Source organism: Scyliorhinus canicula, chromosome 2, assembly GCF_902713615.1.
Source record: "Scyliorhinus canicula chromosome 2, sScyCan1.1, whole genome shotgun sequence".
Classification (NCBI taxonomy): Eukaryota; Metazoa; Chordata; class Chondrichthyes; order Carcharhiniformes; family Scyliorhinidae; genus Scyliorhinus; species Scyliorhinus canicula.
Genome location: NC_052147.1, coordinates 192,893,780 through 192,913,172, shown reverse-complemented (window position 1 = coordinate 192,913,172; position 19,393 = coordinate 192,893,780). Strand labels below are relative to the sequence as shown.

Genomic DNA, 19,393 nt, shown 5'->3' with positions numbered 1-19,393 from the left:
AAGAAGGCCTATGGTGTGTTGGCCTTTATTGGTAGAGGGATTGAGTTCCGGAGCCATGAGGTCATGTTGCAGTTGTACAAAACTCTAGTACGGCCGCATTTGGAGTATTGCGTACAGTTCTGGTCGCCTCATTATAGGAAGGACGTGGAGGCTTTGGAACGGGTGCAGAGGAGATTTACCAGGATGTTGCCTGGTATGGAGGGAAAATCTTATGAGGAAAGGCTGATGGACTTGAGGTTGTTTTCGTTAGAGAGAAGAAGGTTAAGAGGTGACTTAATAGAGGCATACAAAATGATCAGAGGGTTAGATAGGGTGGACAGCGAGAGCCTTCTCCCGCGGATGGAGGTGGCTAGCACGAGGGGACATAGCCTTAAATTGAGGGGTAATAGATACAGGACAGAGGTCAGAGGTGGGTTTTTTACGCAGAGAGTGGTGAGGCCGTGGAATGCCCTACCTGCAACAGTAGTGAACTCGCCAACATTGAGGGCATTTAAAAATTTATTGGATAAGCATATGGATGATAAGGGCATAGTGTAGGTTAGATGGCCTTTAGTTTTTTTTTTCCATGTCGGTGCAACATCGAGGGCCGAAGGGCCTGTACTGCGCTGTATCGTTCTATGTTCTAATATTAAAAGCTAACACAGAAGCCAGGAAGCAAAGCTGGGTGTTCAATAGTTCAGTAGGAATATGGCCTAGAGAGCAGGAGGTTAGTCTCATTGCCAAGAATAAGCTCAGAAGGAGAGATAGGAGAGAAACTATAGAATAATACAAATACAGGATTCGGGCAGGGAATAAATGGGCTGCGCACATGAGACTGTCCCTTTATGTGTGACGTGCATCTGCATAATGCCACAAGCTTGGTGCGCACTGCATACAGAAATTAGAGCAAAAATCGGTTAGGATAGGTGGAATCTTAGAGAGGTTTCTCCTGGTGAGCTAGGGAAAAAGAGGGAAGACGATGAGCAGATGGTCTTGATCTTTGCAATAAGGAAATCCATGAGTTCCTTGCCTTTACTGTTGGAAGTGAAGGTGGAAGAAGCAAAGGAGTGTGGTTTAAGGAGGTGATTTATGGTGGAAACTAGTAGCTAGTTTCTTTGTCTTCCTGGATAATCTTTGAAAAGTGAACAGTTTTAGCATTGGAGATTAATAAAACCCGAAAATGTTGTATGTGATCCTGGCGACTGATATTGGATCATTAGAACAGTTCTCTACCAAAGATACTAAAATCTGCACTCCTGATCAATTTATCCAATAAGTCATCAAAATGTTGGCACATTTTTCTGAATGGAAGGCTGTGACTAGTGGACTTCCGCAGGGATCAGTGCTGGAACCTTTGTTGTTCATAGTATATATAAATGATTTGGAGGAAAATGTACTGGTCTGATTAGTAAGTTTGTAGACGACACAAAGATTGGTGGAGTTGCATATAGTGAAGAGGGCTGTCAGAGGATACAGCAGGAGGGGCTGGTTTAGCTCAGTAGGTTAGACAGCTGGTTTGTGATGCAGAACAAGGCCAGCAGCGTGGGTTCAATTCTTGTACCAGCTCACCCGAACAGGTGCCGGAATATGGCAACTAGGGGCTTTTCACAGTAACTTCATACTTGTGACAATAAAAGGTTATTATTAGGACATAGATCAGTGGGAGATTTTGGCGGAGAGATGGCAGATGGAGTTTAATCATGACAAATGTGAAGTAATGCATTTTGGAAGGTCTAATACAGGTGGGAATAGTACAGTAAATGGCAGAACCTTTAGGAGTATTCACAGGCGGAGAGATCTGGCTACACAGGTCCACAGATCACTGAAAGTGGCAATGCAGGTGAATAAGGTAGTCAAGAAGGCATATGGGATGTTTGCCTTCAACAGAAGGGGCCTTGAATATAAACATTGCCAAGTCATGTTGCAGCTGTACAGAACCTAAGTTAGACCACATTTGGAATATTGCATACAATTCTAGTCGCCACACTACCAGAAGGATGTGGATCCTTTGGAGAGGGTACAGAAGAAGTTTACCAAGATGTTGCCTGGTCTGGAGGGTATTAGCTATGAGGAGAGCTTGGATAAACTCAGATTGTTTTCACTGGAATAAAGGAGGTTGACGGGCGACCTGATAGAGGTTTACAAAATTATGAGTGGCATGGACAGAGTGGATAGTCAGATGCTTTTTTCCCCAGAGTGGAAAAGTCAATTATTAGAGGATTTAGATTTAAGGTATGAGGGAGAAAGTTTAGAGGAGATGTGCGAGGCAGGTTTTTTTTAAAAACAGAGGGTGGGGACTTCCTGGAACACGCTACCAGGGAAGGTGGTGGAAGCAGATACGATTGCGGCATTTAAGAGGCATCTTGACCAATACAAGAATAGGATAGGAATAGAGATATAGGAACCCCAGAAGCGCAGAATGTTTTAGTTTAGATAGGCATCATCATTGGCATAGGCGTGGAGCACCGAAGGGCCTGTTCCTGTCCTCTAATGTTCTTAGTTTTTTATCCTCTGCTGAATTCCCAAGGAAGCACCATAGACCAGAGTAAAGGTAGGAAATATAGCAGGTTAAATGACAAGGCAGAGTGCAACAGCATTCTTGGTAGCAAGGGTATTAAAGATGGCGGGAGGAGTCTGATTAGCTGGCAGTCCCAGTAGCATCAGGTTCGAACAGTGGTCACTTTCCGTGCTACGTGCAGTCCCCAAAGATGAGGAGCTAATGGAGATATCAGTGGGGCCTGGCTGGCAGACCCCAGCAGGGTGAGTGAAGGAAGTGAAGGATTGGATTGGATTGGATTTGTTTATTGTCACGTGTACCGAGGTACAGTAAAAAGTATTTTTCTGCAAGCAGCTCAACAGATCATTCAGTACATGGAAGAAAAGGGAATTAAACAAAATTCAAGAAAATACATGAGAATACATAATAGGGCAACACAAGATATACAATGTAACTACATAAGCATTGGCATCGGTTGAAGCATACAGGGTGTAGTGTTAATGAGGTCAGTCAATAATCTAAAGAGGCTAGCTTTGAAAAGATGGGTGATGAAGTAAAGGGGGAATATGGTCTTGTTGGAGGTTCAACGATGGGCAGAGGGGACCCCCGAAAGAGGTTCTCTTCCCCCTTCCCTGACACCAGCTCACCTGGTAAAAGCTGTATGGCTACTCACCTGGTATGGGCCTCTCCTGCCATGGATAAAATAGTGGCAGTGAGCGATGATGTGTTTACGTGGCCCAAGGCAGGCAAGCTGTCCGGTGCCTCCATTGTCCGCTCTGCAAAATGGGAGACAGATTGGGGATGGCAGATAGGCGGTGGGCAGGCCATACACTGCATTTTACAAGTCTTTTCCCTCCAATTTCAAACCTGCTGGTAGGTGATCATAAGAATTGAAGTGGAGATGCTCGCTGATGATTGCACAGTGTTCAGCACCATTCACGACTTCTCAGATACTGCAGAAAATGCAGCAACACATGGACAACATTCAGGCCTGGGGTGACAAGTAGCAAGTAATACGTGCCACACAACTGCCAGACAATGACGATCTCCAACAAGAGAGAATTTAACCATCACCCCTTTTTAAAATATTTATTGTCACAAGTATGCTTACATTAACACTGCAATGAAATTACTGTGAAAAGCCCTTAGTCGCCACATTCCGGCACCTGTTTGGGTACAGAGGGAGAATTCAGAATGTCCAAACTACCTACGTCTTTCGGGACTCGTGGGGAAAAACGATAGCATCCGGAGAAAACCCACACATACACAGGGAGAACGTGCAGACTCCGCTCAGACAGTGATCCAAGCCGGGAATCGAACCTGGGACCCTGGTGCCGTGTAGCAACAGTGCTAACCACTGTGCTACCGTGTCACCCTTGGCATTACCATTGCTAAATCCTTTACCATCAACATCCTGAGGGGTTACCATTGACCAGAACCTGAATTGGACTGCCATATAAATACTGTGTCTTCAAGAACCCGTCAGAGACTAGGAATCCTGCGAGGAGTAACTCACTTCCTGAACCCCAAAGCCTGCCCACCATCTACAAATCACAAGTCAAGAGTGGATGAAATTCTCTCTACCTGCCTGAACACGTGCAGCTTCATTAATATTCAAGAAGCTTGACATCATCCTGGACATAGTAGCTGTTTGATTGGCACCCCATCCACAAACATTCAATCCCTCCACCACCGACACACAGTAGCAACAGTGTGTATCATTAACAAGATGCACTACACCTTTCAAACCCATAACCATTACCATCCAGAAGGAGAAGGGAAGAAGATACATGGGAACACCACCACTTGGAAGTTCCCCTCCAAATCACACATCTTGACGTGGAAATATACTGCCATTCCTTCACTGCCGCAGGGTCAAAATTCTGGAACTCTCTCCCTAACAGCACTGTGGGTGTACCTATGACCACATGGACTGCAGCAGTTCAAGAAGGCAGCTCACACCAGCTTCTTAAGGGAAATTAAGGACGGGTAACAAATGCTGGATAACCAGAGATCCCCAGATCCCAAGAGCAAATTTTAAAAATTAAAATTTAATGTTTATTGGTCGGTGTCTTAAAGGTACACAAACATTAAATACAATTAAACACTGCCTCTCTCATTGGTTCTGTAATCTTGGAAATTTTTATCCCCTTAAATAATAGTCGAAAATAGTGTGTAGTTTGCAATGGCACTAATTCGCAAATTCATTATTTTCTCATCCTGTCCTATCTTTAATATAAATAGGGGCAGCATGGTGGCACAGTGGTTAGCATTGCTGCCTACGGCGCTGAGGACCTGGGTTCAAATCCCGGCCCTGGGTCATTGTCCGTGTGGAGTTTGCACATTCTCCCCGTGTCTGCGTGGGTTTCGCCCCCACAACCCAAAAGATGTGCAGGTTAGGTGAATTGGCCATGCTAAATTGCCCCTTAATTGGAAAAAAGTATTGGGAACTCTAAATTTATTTATTTTTAAAAAAAATCTTTAATATAAATCAAGAGACATTGGCCAGGACTTTACAGTCCCACAGAAATTACCACTTGAAGAAGTCAATGGAACTTTGGCTAGTCCGCCAAATTTTCCATCCTGCCCAAGGCGATTCCCATGAAGGACTGGACCGGAAAATCCCGGGCATAATGATTGGAAGAAAGACCTTGGCAAAACCATATTAGCAGCACATAAAATGCATCAGGCAAATTACAGGCACATGCAATTCAAATTTGTAGCAAGTGAAGAATTCAGAACTTTCTTTGTGCATGGTACAATTATCCTATTGAATAGTACTGTGGAATTACACTTTTTGAAACAAATGTCTGTAATATCTGAAGGCTTAAAGGCAAGAAATACATACCCATGATGATATGCATTGCTGCAGTACATGGATGTTTAATTCCATGGACAGAAAATGATAAGACATTAGTGGAACCTGAAAAACATAGCATTTATTATGAAAGCAAGTAATAACTGAAACACACATATAAATGCTGGTCTATAACTATCCTTTTCATATGTGGTGAATTTTACATTTTCCCCATCAGCGTATTTGAAGGCAGGGAGAGTACATAGGATTTTCTACTTCCACCAAAAATAGACTTCTCTCTGATTCATATTTTCAACAATGTTATGATCAAATGTGGAGGACTGAACTGGATCCCCTCTATTTAGCCTCCTCAGTTGGTCACAATAAAGGTTTCCACTTCCTTTTTGCGAGGGTATGCCTATTCCAAATCAAAATGTTTTTAACTATTGAGCAATAAGCAGCCAATCAAACAAGGTTTTCTTCAGTAAAAGAAAGAGTAACTTTAATAACCGTTAAATCTGAGAAAATAATTAAATAAAAATGCGATATCACACACAGATATCAGAAATAAGGGAAGTTAAGAGTCCAATAAAAGAATATACTTGATTGAAACTTGGCGAAACATATATTTCCTGAGGGGTATGGTTGCGGGAAGGATGTTTCCTCTAATGAGAGAAACTAGAACTGGGGATCACTATTTAAAAATAAGGGGTCACTCATCTGGACAGAGCCGAGAATAATGTTTTCTCTCAATTAATGGCCACTTAAGGACTTTATTCTGCCACTTTGAGGATTTAACCATCGGTTAGAGAGGTCTATGGCAAGAGTACCACCTAGCAACCCTGACTGCGCAGGCTGGTGGCGGGCAAGGGTGATGTGGAGGGTGTATCTCCTTAACAAGCCCCTTGGATCCATTGGAGGGCTGCACACCCTTACCCCACCTGTTTCCCTCCCCTGTCTGGCCTGTCTACCCTGGCGATACTCCATACCCCACTTATCTTTCACTCTAGCTCCTCCCTGTTGAGGACTGTTGCAATCTCAGCAGCGACCACTAATGCCAGTGGTGCTGTTGGAAGCAGAGAGTTGTCAGTCGTTTGATTGGTTGGCAGCTCTGAAGTGTGACTTCCTGCCCAGATGGGGCTGATCGTAAAACAATTAATGCCACTCCAAGTATCAAATGCCTGCAAAGCCGAAGTGGACATGCGCTTGCCCCCAACTAGTTTTCCGGAGGGGTGGTGGTGAGATGGCAGGATTCAATGGGCGGCAAGGTAGCCCAGTGGTTGGCACTGTTGCTTCACAGTGCCAGGGTCCCGGGTTCGAATCGCAGCTTGGGTCACTGCCTGTGCGGAGTTTGCACTTTCTCCCCATGTCTGCGCGGGTTTTCTCCGGGTGCTCCGGTTTCCTTCCACAAGTCCCAAAAGACGTGCTTGTTGGGTGAATTGGACATTCTGAATTCTCCCTCAGTGTTCCCTGACAGGCGCCGTGGTGTGGCGACTAGGAGATTTTCACAGTAACTTAATTATTTGAGTTCTGTTAAATCCAGACTTATGTGCAAGAAAATATATTGAATACATTTTGGCAGTTCTGTTTAAATCTACCTACATTAGTGGTATTTTATGGTAGAATTTGCTTTAGATTCTTCACATTTCTTGCCACTGAGGTCAAGTAGCAAATGTAGTTGTGAGGTGAATGGCCAACCCACTTTCAACCTCCATCTATGCTCAGCACTTCTGCACCGTACAACAACTGAGACTGAGAATTCACTGTAAAAGATCATTTCAATCATAAACATCCATTCCATCATTCTGCACTGCCACAAATTTGTGCTACAATGTTCCACACCATTCGGCTATCTGTTTTAGGTTAGGTATTTTCCTTCTGTAAAAATCTTCTACTCATCAAAACAGTCAGCCAAATAACAGATTACAGAAAACTTTAGTATTACTTCCAATGGTTTAAAGAAAATGCTAATATAGACATTAAAATATTTTCTTCATTATTCTAGTCTAGCTTTTTCCTGTGTACTTTACAAGAATGAAAACTATTACCAACATAAATTCTATAATCTGGAAAAATCAAGCATGAGGGCATAAAAAAAACATAAGCAAATTGTATTTTGGGGCTGCAATTTACACATTCCCATATTTGGCTAACTGCTCCACTGGAAGAATTGGGAATTTCACTAAGATTAAAAATGCTGCAATGCTAAAAATGTGATCTACCAGCCCGTAGATTTTCTGTGCCCTAATGAAATGACTCCGCAGATACTTGTCAGTCTCTTGGTTCTCAGGGAATCTCCATATGCCACATATTTTTCTTTTAAATATTGAACGCTGGTCCTACCTGCACAGACTGCACAACTGTGCTATAGAGATTGAACAGCTTGAGAGAGAGATGGGTAGTTAATTTTCTATTCAAACCACTGTGAACACTTTCAGAGCGGCAAAAATGACGCTACTCAACATGGGTGCTGATAAAGTAATTAATTTATACATTAGGAAAAAAACCTAATTGCACAAATTTTACTCAGGTGCAAGACGTAAGCTGGTATCAACACGAAAGAAACAACGGGGTCCCATCCATTTTGACCTATTTAATAGCAATCTTCTCAACTCAAACCACAGCAAAATTAAGACAAAGATTTTAATAGTTCAGGTAAAGCACGACTAATGATTGTATCAAGCAGAAATTGTTTTAAAAATTGTCCTTGGAAGTGTGAGCACTTCTGCAGAACAATTAACTTAATTAACCAGACTCATGCATATTCATAAGGCTGTTAATGTCTCCCATATTCAAGCTGATAAATGTGTTGTAATGACTTTCTACTCAAGCATATCTGAAATTCTTCTAAAAACTATGTTAATAATAGCAGATTCACCTTGGTTACTTCTCTTATTTATCAATTAAAATGGAACTAAGCAACATTTTGCACACAACATTAATTGGTAAGTAAGCAGTTATACAATGAGCTAAAAGTGTGCAAACTTTAATGTTGATAGCCTGAAATTTATAAACTCTCATGCTGGATGTTCACACATTGCTTCAGAAAGCCTTCAATTTGGTGTCAGCCTAAAACACAATGCAACTTAATTCTTCTCTCCTCATATGTCTTTATGTGAACAGAACAACTGAGAAGGGTTATGTCCTGCATATCTAAAAACAATTTCCATTCAAATTGGTCTAGTAAAATATTTATGGAAGTAAATTAAAAATTTAAGCTTTATTGTTTGTACCAGTTAACATTTTGAAGCTATTATAACAGAATGACTAAATTAAACATCTGAACCAGCATCTTATGTTCAATGCTTCGTGATCTACATTAAACAGAAATATCACTTTTGAATTCCAGTTGATAACAAGTTTACATCTACAGACCGAAAATAAGTGTTCATAATATTTGATGTGGCCAATACAATCATATAAGCACTAATTGGAAACGATACTCGCAAGTGCACATCCTGATACTACGATACTTTCTTCAAATGAGAGGGAGGGAATTCCAATAAACAACTTATTTTTGTTATTCATACCAAACAATATAATTAAATGTGTGCATACTGTGTCATTCTTTGGACATCATTCTCCCCAAAAATGACAAAGGGTGGGATTCCCCGCCCTCCCAGCCGAGTGTTTTCCGATGGGATTGTCAAATCCTGTTTTAGGCCTCTTGCCAAATTCACCTGCTCAGCGGGATTTGTGCCTAGAGCTAACAGGGCTGGAGAATCACCCTTTTTAACTTCCCAAAGCATCACAGTAGTGAAGTGTATGTCAAACTTGCACTCGACTGCCTACTATTATACTCATTTCAAAATGGCAGTCCGATCTCGGAGTTCAGCTCCACAGTGCTAAACAAAATTCTAAATGTGGGATAAACCGGTGAAAAACTCTCCAGGGCCCAAGAAAGTAACTGAGAGTCACTGAATAGCAGTGGGAAACTCACCGGCAGAGCCGGCGGCAAACTCCCTGAAAAACCCGCCACAAATTAACTCAGAAAGTTTGGGGGAGAATCATGCCCCAAGTCTCTGTAGCAATGACTGCCTCTCTGGAAGTAACCATTATCCTTAGAAGCTTTGGTGTCTTAAGGGTTGAGAAACCTCATAAATTATTTCCATTTCCAATATATTAGAAGAAATATCTAATGGCCTGCAGTATATCCTTGACTTCAATCATTTTTAGAGCATACTGCCAGTCATCAAATACTTCTTAACAATGTGTAGCTCCCTATGCTCCCTAATGATTATCTTATTGTCGAATTGGGCAGGTTTCTGGAACTAACATTCAGCCAGCTTGCTGAAACTCACCAGTAGCAGGAATGGCAACAGAAAACTGGCACGCTGGTCTGCAACGCTATTCTCAGCACCAGCCTGCCTTTGTTCCTGCACTCGACAGGACCTAAAACTCCTACCATTAATTTCTCTAACCGACTTACTGATGACTCCCCAGTTGAGTCACTGGCATTTGGTAGTTATGAAGAAAATGAACTTCTGGTTAATAAGTACATTGGGCGGGATTCTCCAATTGCCGACGACAAAATCATGTTCGGCAATTGGCCAGAGACGACAAAAAGAAAATGCACGCTCCTCCGATGCGCCGACTTCCCGACGTCGTCGATTGTGTGTCCTCTCAACCTTCGTGAACCTGGTGTGGGTCGCTGCGGACTGTGTCCAGCGACGCCACATTCGGCGGGGGGTGGGGGGTGGTCCCAGGGTGGCGAGGGGGGTTACAGAGGGGCACTATCTGGCAGGCTGGGTCCGTTCACGGCAGGCGCCATGTTGCATGACGCGGCCACCGCAGGCTGCCGCTGTGCGCATGCGTGGCCCACAGAACCGGCCATTCTGCATCCATATCTGCAGGTTAAGCGAGGGTTTTATGTAGCGCGGCTGCTAGCCCCCCACGGCACCGACGTTTTGGTCGTAAGGCCAGGTGCTTCCTCCGGATATAGTCACAAAATCAGAGAACCCAGCCCATTGTTCTTGAAATTGAGATTTTTGACATATTGAAGATTGCAGCATTTTGCAGACATAAGTGCAATACTTATACTTCAATGGCCTTGACATAAGTCCCAACCACTTACACCATCCACACTTATCATGGACAACTGTCTATAATGGGCAAATGGCATCAAATTACAAGGTCTTGTTTAAAATGTTTTTTGGCAGTTCAAGCATCTTTAATCAGCTGTTCCCACCTCATTTTGGTCAGAGAGTCAACAGTAGGGGCCTGGTTTTCCCAATGGAGGCAAGAATAAAGTTCAATTACAGGTCTTAAACCTGGCCTTGACGCAGGAGACACGATTTTTAAAGGCTTGAGGTTTTAATGACCTGACAGATTGGGGGGAGGGGGTGGGGGTGGATACCAGGAAAGTGGGCCACGATGGGACTGAAGTGGCACCATTGCTGTGGCTGCTGTCTGTCCGTGGTCTAACAAAGTAAGAAGATCTTCACTGTGAGTGGCCAAGGTTGTTGAAGAGCTGGGTTATGGGATAGGGTAGGGCAAGATTGGTTATTGAAACTTCATTACTGCTCAGGGATTTGTGGTCCAAACTTTCACTTCTTGGCATCAAATAAAACTTGCAATGCTGCCCCGCCCCCGTTCCGGCAAGGTTGCAGCTAACTGGTCAGCTTCAAAGCCACCCGGCACCATGAAAACCTTAACAAGTCAGAAAGAAAACTCTTAACGAGCTCCCCAGTGGCTTCAACATGGCCAATTAACTGGGCCGGCGACTTCACTTTCCCACCACCTGCCCTCCCCCATCGTCGAAAAACTCATCAGAGCTGGGAAAGGAGGCAGCAGACCAGCACATGCAGGCTACTTTATTTTTTTCCAGTCCCACCTCCATTGTCCCAATTCAGTTGCAATTTTCAAAATCTTTGTAAGCTTTTTTTTCTCCTCCAAGATTGAATTAATTTCTGTTCCATCAGCTTTTCTGGTTCATGTCAAATTGAATATTTAGGAAATGTGAAAATAGAATTGCCCCTGAGGATCCAAAAGGGTAGGTGGAATTACTGGGGTATGGGGATAGGGTGGGGCTCTTTCAGAGGGTCGCTGTGGACTCAATGGGCTGAATGGCCTCCTTCTGCACTGTAGGGATTCTATGAAAATCATTTCAGGTGATTTAGGATTGGCTAGTTTTCGGCTACTGCCACTGTCAGTTATATTTACATTAATTTAACGTGAAGAAAATTACTGGCAGCCATCACTTTTAATTAAGGTATTTAAGAATTTAAAAATAAATCAGGTATTATTTTTTGATGAAAGAGAAAATTTTATCTCATGAGCCTTATTTTTTTTTGTTTTATATTATCTAGCCTGTGATGATTACTATATTATCTAGCCTGTGTGGATTCCAGCTCATAATAATTTGCCAAAATTACTCTAAAATTGCCCACTTTGTGCCATGAACATTTTGGTGTAGCAGGGCAATGTATTCTCAGAACATTTCTTAGAATTGAGTAATTTTTAAACAACTATGAAACAGAACACCCGGAGGCCTTGTTCATCGTGGCCGGAAACTTCAACAAGGCCAACCTCAAGTGTACTGCCACATTTCCACCAGCACATCTCCTGTCCCACCAGGGGCAACAACACTCAAAAATCAAGGGCGCCTACCGCTCCATCCCCCGACCACACTTTGGGAAATCAGACCATAAGACGGTGCTTCTTCTCCCGGCATACAAGCAGAGACTCAAGCAGGAGAATCCAGCTAAAAAGGTCGTTCAGTGCTGGTCTGAGGAAACAGAAGAGCTCTTACGTGACTGCTTAGAGACAGTGGACTGGTCCATATTTAAGAACTCAGCAATCAACTTAAATGAGTATGCTGCCACAGTCACAGACTTAATCAGCAAATGTGTGGACGATTGCGTGCCTAAAAAAGCAGTATGTAAGTTCTCCAGCTGGAAACCAAGGCTCAATCGCGAGATTGAATCCGTACTCAAGGACAGATCTGAGGAGTGCAAGTCAGACGACCCTGACCTATATAGAAAATCCTGGTACAACCTCCACAAAGCCATCCGAGATGCCAAGAGAGAATTTCAAACCAAGCTAGAGTCACAGACAGACTCTCGCCGATTGTGGCAAGGACTAAACAGCATAACGGGGTACAAAGCAAAGCCGAGCAGTATCTCCGGCAGCAGCGCACCCCTCCCCGATGAACTCAATGCATTCTATGCTCGGTTCGAGCAGGTAACCAACAATCCGCTATAGAGTGCCCCAGCAACCCATAACTCACCCATACCCACCATCACAGCTTCCGAAGTCAGATCGGCCTTCCTGAAAGTAAACCCTCGGAAGGTGACGAGCCCGAACGGGATCCCTGGTCGTGCACTCAGAGCCTGCGCGGGTCAGCTGGCAGTTCGTCGACATCTTTAACCTGTCCTTCCTCCACTCTGAGGTCCCCATCTGCTTCAATAAGACCACCATCATACCAGTACCAAAGAAGAACCAGGCAACGTGCCTCAATTACTACTGTCCGGTGGCCCTGACTTCATTCGCAATGAAGTGCTTCGAGAGGTTGATCATGAAGCGCATCAACTCCATACTCCCAGAACGCCTTGATCCACTGCAATTTGTATACCGTCGCAACCGGTCCACAGCAGACGCCATTTCCTTAGCCCTACACTCATCCCTAGAGCATCTCGACAACAAGGACTCCTACATCAGACTCCTATTTATTGACTACAGTTCCACCTTCAACACCATAATCCCAACCAAGCTCGTATCAAAGCTCGGAAACCTAGGACTTGGCTCCTCACTCTGCAACTTGATCCTCGATTTTCTGACCAACAGACCACAATCAGTAAGAATGAAGAACAACACCTCCTCCACAATAGTCCTCAATACCGGGACCCCGCAAGGCTGCGCACTTAGCCCCCTACTCTACTCCCTGTACACACACAACTGCGAGGCAAAATGTGGTTCCAACTCCATCTAAAGATTTGCTGACAATACAACCATAGTGGGCCGGAACTCGAATAACGAGTCAGAATACAGGAGGGAGATAGAGAACCTAGTGGAGTGGTGTAGTGACAACAATCTCTCCCTCAATGCCTGCAAAGCTAAAGAGCTGGTCATTGCCTTCAGGAAGCAAAGTACTGTACACACCCGTGTCAGCATCAACGGGGCCGAGGTGGAGATGGTTAGCAGTTTCAAATTCCTAGGGGTGCACATCTCGAAACATCTGTCCTGGTCCACCCACATCGATGCTGCCACCAAGAAAGCACAACAGCGCCTATACTTCCTCAGGAAACTAAGGAAAGGGACAGCATGGTGGCACAGTGATTAGCATTGCTGCCTATGGCGCTGAGGACCCGGGTTCGAATTCCGGCCCTGGGTCACTGTCCGTGTGGAGTTTGCACATTCTCCCCGTGTCTTCACCCCCACAACCCTAAGAAGTGCAGGATAGGTGGATTGGCCACGCTAAATTGCCCCTTAATTGGAAAAAAAATAATTGGGTGCTCTAAATTTTATAAAAAAGGTAACTAAGGAAATTTGGCATGTCCACATTAACCCTTACCAACTTTTAAAGATGCACCATAGAAAGCATCCTATCTGGTTGCATCACAGTCTGGTATGGCAACTGCTCAGCCCAGGACCGCAAGAAACTTCAGAGAGTCGTGAACACCGCCCAATCCATCACACCAACCTGCCTCCCATCCATTGACTCCATCTACACCTCCCGCTGCCTGGGGTAAGCGGGCAGCATAATCAAAGACCCCTCCCACCCGGCTTACTCACTCTCCCAACTTCTTCCATCGGGCAGGAGATACAGAAGTGTGAGAACATGCACGAACAGACTCAAAAACAGCTTTTTCTCCACTGTCAACAGACTCCTAAATGACCCTCTTATGGACTGACCTCATTAACACAACACCCTGTATGCTTCATCCGATGCCAGTGCTTATGTAGTTACATTGTATATCTTGTGTTGCCCTATTATGTATTTTCTTTTATTCCTTTTTCTTCCCATGTACTTAATGATCTGTTGAGCTGCTCGCAGAAAAATACTTTTCACTGTACCTCGGTACACGTGACAATAAACAAATCCAATCCAATCCAATTTTACGGTAGTAGTGTAGCTGATGGGTAGCAGTAAGGGTGGAAAGATATCTAATTGAAAATATCCTCACTTAAGCAACTTAAGCATATTGAATTCCATTATGATGATAATATTTAATCACTATGGAAATGAATTAAGAGTCCAATCTTATAGATTTGAAAAACGCAGTCTATTGTTAGAAAACCAATATATGTTTTGGAGCAAAATCATCTTGTAATGCTTATTGAGTTCATGTTTGCAGATCAGGTCTGTACTTAAAGATTTAACATGTGTAGTACTTTCCAATTGCATATTAAACTTGGATAATTTGCTTGAACTGGAGTTTTTGGTGCCATCTATGCACAGAACTGATCCGCCTATTGCATTGAAGATTTGATGTATATCTAAAACCAACAGTTACTGTGATTTATAATGGGTCATAACTTCCTTGGGAGTGGCAATCAGCGCTGCACTGTCACTCTGTATCTACTTAACTATGTTAACTTTCTTCAGTGCCTGTCTCACTTGACCTTCCTGACCCAGGCTGGACGAGATCCAGGCAGCGCAGCATGCCCACTGTCCAGCATCTGAGTCCATATGAATCGCAGAAAAGCAGGGCATTCCCCTTTTTAAACAGCCCAAGCAGGTGAGTTGAAAGGTCCCATTGTCCCAGGGCAGCACGGTGGTGCAGTGGTTAGCACCGTTGCCTCACAGCACCGAGGTCCAGGTTCGATCCCGGCTCTGGGTCACTGTCCGTGTGAAGTTTGCACATTTTCCCCGTGTTTGCATGGGCTTCGCCCCCCACAACCCAAAAGAAGTGCAGGTTAGGTGGATTGGCCTTGCTAAATTGCCCCTTCATTGGAAAAAATGAATTGATTATTCCAAATTTAATAAAAAGAAAATATCAGCTCAAGGAGAAGATAAGTGTCTAAGGTAACTAGATGGGATTTGGGGGATGGTGTTGAGACACTGAGGGTGAGATGGGGGGAGTGTCAGACATTGGACGGGTCAGGACGGACAAGTCAGAAGGACGGGGACAAGTCAGAAGGACGGGGTCAGGTCAGGTGAGGGATAGTCCCATTGGAGGATGTGGGGACGGGGATGAAGAATCCTGTCCAGGGATTGATCTGGGCATTTTAAATGGTGATGTTTAAGTTGGAAGAGTTTTTATTTCTTCTAAATTTCTCAAAGTTATTATTAGCCTAACACTGAGCAATTCCAAAAGGAATTCCCCAGCGCTTCATTGGAGTACCCCGCCCAAATCCAACACGGGGGAGCCAGGAAGCTACAAGCCCCTTTTGTTCATTGGACATATATCTAAAGATCAGGCAAGATAGTACAAAACAAAATCAAAAGGCTCATGAGATATACCTTTCTCTTTCAGTAAAAATAAATTTATTTACTTTATTATTTTAGATTAAAAGACCTATTTCAGTATATATGCATATATATAGGCACGCACATACATAAATAAAAATATCTTTATAAAATAAATGCTAGTTGTTTAGCTTAAAGTATAAAGGGTGAAAAACAGAATAAGGACAGATGCAGAACCAAATGAGTCAGTATTTTCGAAGCCCACCTGCTGGTATTATGCCGAGAGGAAGTGATGCTCTGACAGGCATGAAGTTGGAATCGATGTCCCTCCTAGCATCAGTCTGGGCTCGGAGGAGTAAACCATGGGCCACTTCACTTACAGTCCCATCACCACCCACGCACACTACTCTGCAGAGCAACAAACAGAATATTACAAGAAATTACAGAAGAGGAAACCCTCTACATCATTTGATCAAGTAAGATTATGCGCGCGATTCTCCGGAAAGATTTCTAAGTGTGGCACCAAGCGGAACTGCCGTGAGCTTCCGCACGCTATTCAGCATTAATCTGTCCCACTTAACAAGGCCCCATGGCCTTCTCGCTGCAAATGAAGGCTCGCCAGCTGATTCCCCAGCACCACGCTCACCAACCCCCCAAGCAACAACAGCCAACCTGTCAGCTCGCCAAAATGGCACTGAGGAGACCTGCCCCACGATTTGGTGATGCGGACCTGGGGAGACTCAAAGATGTAGTGGAGCCCAAGAAAGATATCCTATTCCCCTCGGGACCCCGAGAGAGAGAGCCACAGCGCAGCCAGTGCTGCCTGGGACGAGGTGGTGGCAGCTGTAAGCTCTGGCAGTGTGAACAGGAGGACTGGCCTGCAGTGCTGAAAAAAATGGCCTACATCGGGCAACACGAGTGAGTAGAGAGTAATGCAAACCATCACCCCACCTCAAGACCTATCCGGCCCCTCACAAGCAAACCCCCAACTCTCCATGCAGCCCAAACCTTCCGTTCATCGCCCCTCTCCCTTAACACCCCTCAACCCTTCCTTCACATCCCCCTCCCACCACTGTGAACCACGCATGTGGCTAATGATGCCCTCTCTATGTCTCCTCAGGAAAAAGCACTCGCACAACCGTTGGGAGAGAGCCCAGACTGGCGGCGGGGTGCCGGACTTAAGAATCTTTACCTCCTTCGAGGAGTGTGCCATGGAGGTGACCGGAGTTGCCGAGGACAGGGCGGTCACACACGCGAAGTTTGACAGAGGCCGCAGAGGTGAGGGACCACCAGGCCCCATCTGGAGGCGCTATCAAATAGGAGGTGTTATTGCCTTACTGCCTGACCCATCCCTCCCACTGACCACATGTCCATTCCTCCGCAGGTCCTCCAGCCGACGGCGCCAGCCCATCTCAGGTGTCTCCCTCTCGAGCCTCCCATGAGACCACCTCGAAGGAGAGCTCTGAGGAAGGTACGATCGAGGCGGCACAGCTGTCACCCCAGCCTCTGCCAGCGCAGATACACGCATCTCAGTGGGAAACGTTAGTGATCAGGCTTCTGGGGCACAATCTGGTGAGCACCACACAGCTGCTGATGCCCATCAGGTGGAGGCAGGAACCCTCAGGCGAGACAGCAGTCGGAGGGCTGCTGGATCCCAGGACCAAGCTGGGTACAGGGTTACCTGGAGCTGATGGAGATGTTAGGGTGCAGTCAGGACATTCAAAAGGAAAATGTCAGCGACACTCCAGCAGGTCCGTAGCCGATTGAATGGGTCCCAGAGACTACGGGCTTTAGAGATATCGCCGACAATGCTTGGCACCGAGGCCAACACTGGGGTGTGGCCGCAGTGAAGAGCCTGGTGCACAACGTCAGCACCATTAGTGGAGGTGTCCAAGACATTGCGCAGAGGTGACGGCCATGGCTGAGGGTCTGAGCAGAATGTCCGAGTTGCTGGGGGATGTGAGAGGGCCTGAGCAGAACGTCCGAGTCGCTGGGGGATGTGACCCAGTTCCAGGTTGGTCTTGATGAGGTTCTGCGGGACATGTCTGGCTGTCAGATGGGAATGGCCGAGATGCTGCGGAGTTTGTCCCAGTCACAGACGGCATTGCTGAGGCGCTGCACAGCATAGCCCAATCACTGAGGACCATCACCGATGGCGTCGACATGATGGTGCAGACATCAGGGAGCCGCCAGGGCTGGCAGAGCCAGATGGTGCAGGGGCAGCTGGGTCTTGAACCAGCTGTCCCTCCCTCCCACGGTGAACCTCAGGGCCCTATGGGCACTGACCGTGAGGAGGGGACACTGGGTGCCAACCTGGATCCGTCCCATGGAGTGGCGACGGTGGCCACCAGCTCCCCCTGAGTTCCACCCATTGGATGAGGCCGCGTCTCACAGTCAACATCCAGAACAGGGCAGCACGGCTGTGCATGTGCTGCGACAAGCATGCAGGGGCCCACCGGCCCTAGAACCTCCATAGGATGCCAGTAAGGAGCATCGAAGTCCACCTCAGATGTGCATCCTGGGGGGATACATAGATGTAGAGTAGAGCTAGGGAGGCCTAACACATCGAGCATCATTGAGGGCACTGAGGGAGGGGAGTGGGATGGCACCATCGAGAGAGTGGGGAATGGTATTATAATGAAATGAAACTGAAATGAAAATCGCTTATTGTCACAAGTAGGCTTCAAATGAAGTTACTGTGAAAAGCCCCTAGTTGCCACATTCACACCCTTGTGCACAACCAGTATGATGCCTCTATCACTTCCATCTGGAGTGTGGGCATCCCTCCGAGCCCTTGGCCCACTTCTCCAGGCATCCGCCCTCCCCGGTGTCCGCATCTCCACGCATACCCCTCCCCCGGCACACCTCATGCAGGTGATAGGTGTGAGCGAGCACTCAGCAGACAGGCAGAGGTCAGATTATGGCAAAGATTGAGGAGCACTGGCGCTTAGCTCTCTGTGGGTTATCATCAGCCCCCTGCCCTCGACAGTACTCCGCACGCAGTGCCAACACAGTCCCAGAACCCTATAGTGATGTGCCACAGACCCTCGGAGCATAGGAGATGGGACTGGGTCAGGTAACGATAACAGACCAGGCCAGGTCCTATGTGAATTGGGTGGGTATGATGGCCTTCCTGGCCCATCAGGATTGCTGGACCCTCGCCACTGTCGCTGTCCTGCAGCCGGCTGGTCCTCCGGTTCCCCCCATGGCTCTTCCTTCAGTCCCTGCTGGTCCGGCACTGCCTCATCATCCCCGCCCTTCTCCTCGGAGCAGCCCACATGTCCCTCATCATCAACCTCCATCTCATCACACTGCTGCTGTGCGAAGTCGTGGAGGACACAGCAGAACCTCACAAAGCAGGTGACCCTCTGGAGGGTGTACAGGATTGCACCACTGAAGTGGTCGAGGCATCGGAACCACATCTTGAGGAGTCCAATGCACCGCTCAAACACAGCCCAGGTGGCCACAGGGGCCTCATTATACCGGGTCTCCACTTCAGTCTCCGGACAAACTACTGTCACCATTAGCCAGGTTCTCAGCCCTTATCCTCCAAGAGCCAGCCACCCATCCTGGGATAGTCTTCGAGGAGGCCAGGGATGACCGCCTGCCTCAGGATGTAGCTGTTGTGCACACTCCCAGGAAGCCTGCACACCCACGCATGATCTTCATCTGATGGTCGCACATGAGCTGTATGTTCAGGGAGTGGAACCCCTTTCTGTTAACATAGGTCACTCCCAGATGGCCCGGTGAGCGCAGGGCGACATGCATG

General features: G+C 46.0%; 1 protein-coding gene across 7 annotated transcripts in view; it reads right to left on the bottom strand.

Annotated features, from left to right (window-relative positions):
- cerkl (ceramide kinase-like) overlaps positions 1-19,393 on the bottom strand; it is a 215,705-nt gene that overhangs the window by 21,667 nt on the left and 174,645 nt on the right. For 4 of the 7 annotated variants that reach the window (XM_038789257.1, XM_038789261.1, XM_038789263.1 and 1 more), the window contains 2 exons: positions 15,890-16,032; positions 5,325-5,399 (listed from right to left, as the gene is read on the bottom strand). The exons of 1 other annotated variant lie outside the window; for it this stretch is intronic. In XM_038789257.1, coding sequence (XP_038645185.1) covers positions 5,325-5,399; positions 15,890-16,032 — 218 coding nt within the window. The remainder of the gene's footprint in view (positions 1-5,324; positions 5,400-15,889; positions 16,033-19,393) is intronic. 2 more of the 7 variants (XM_038789258.1, XM_038789260.1) reach the window with 2 other exon arrangements.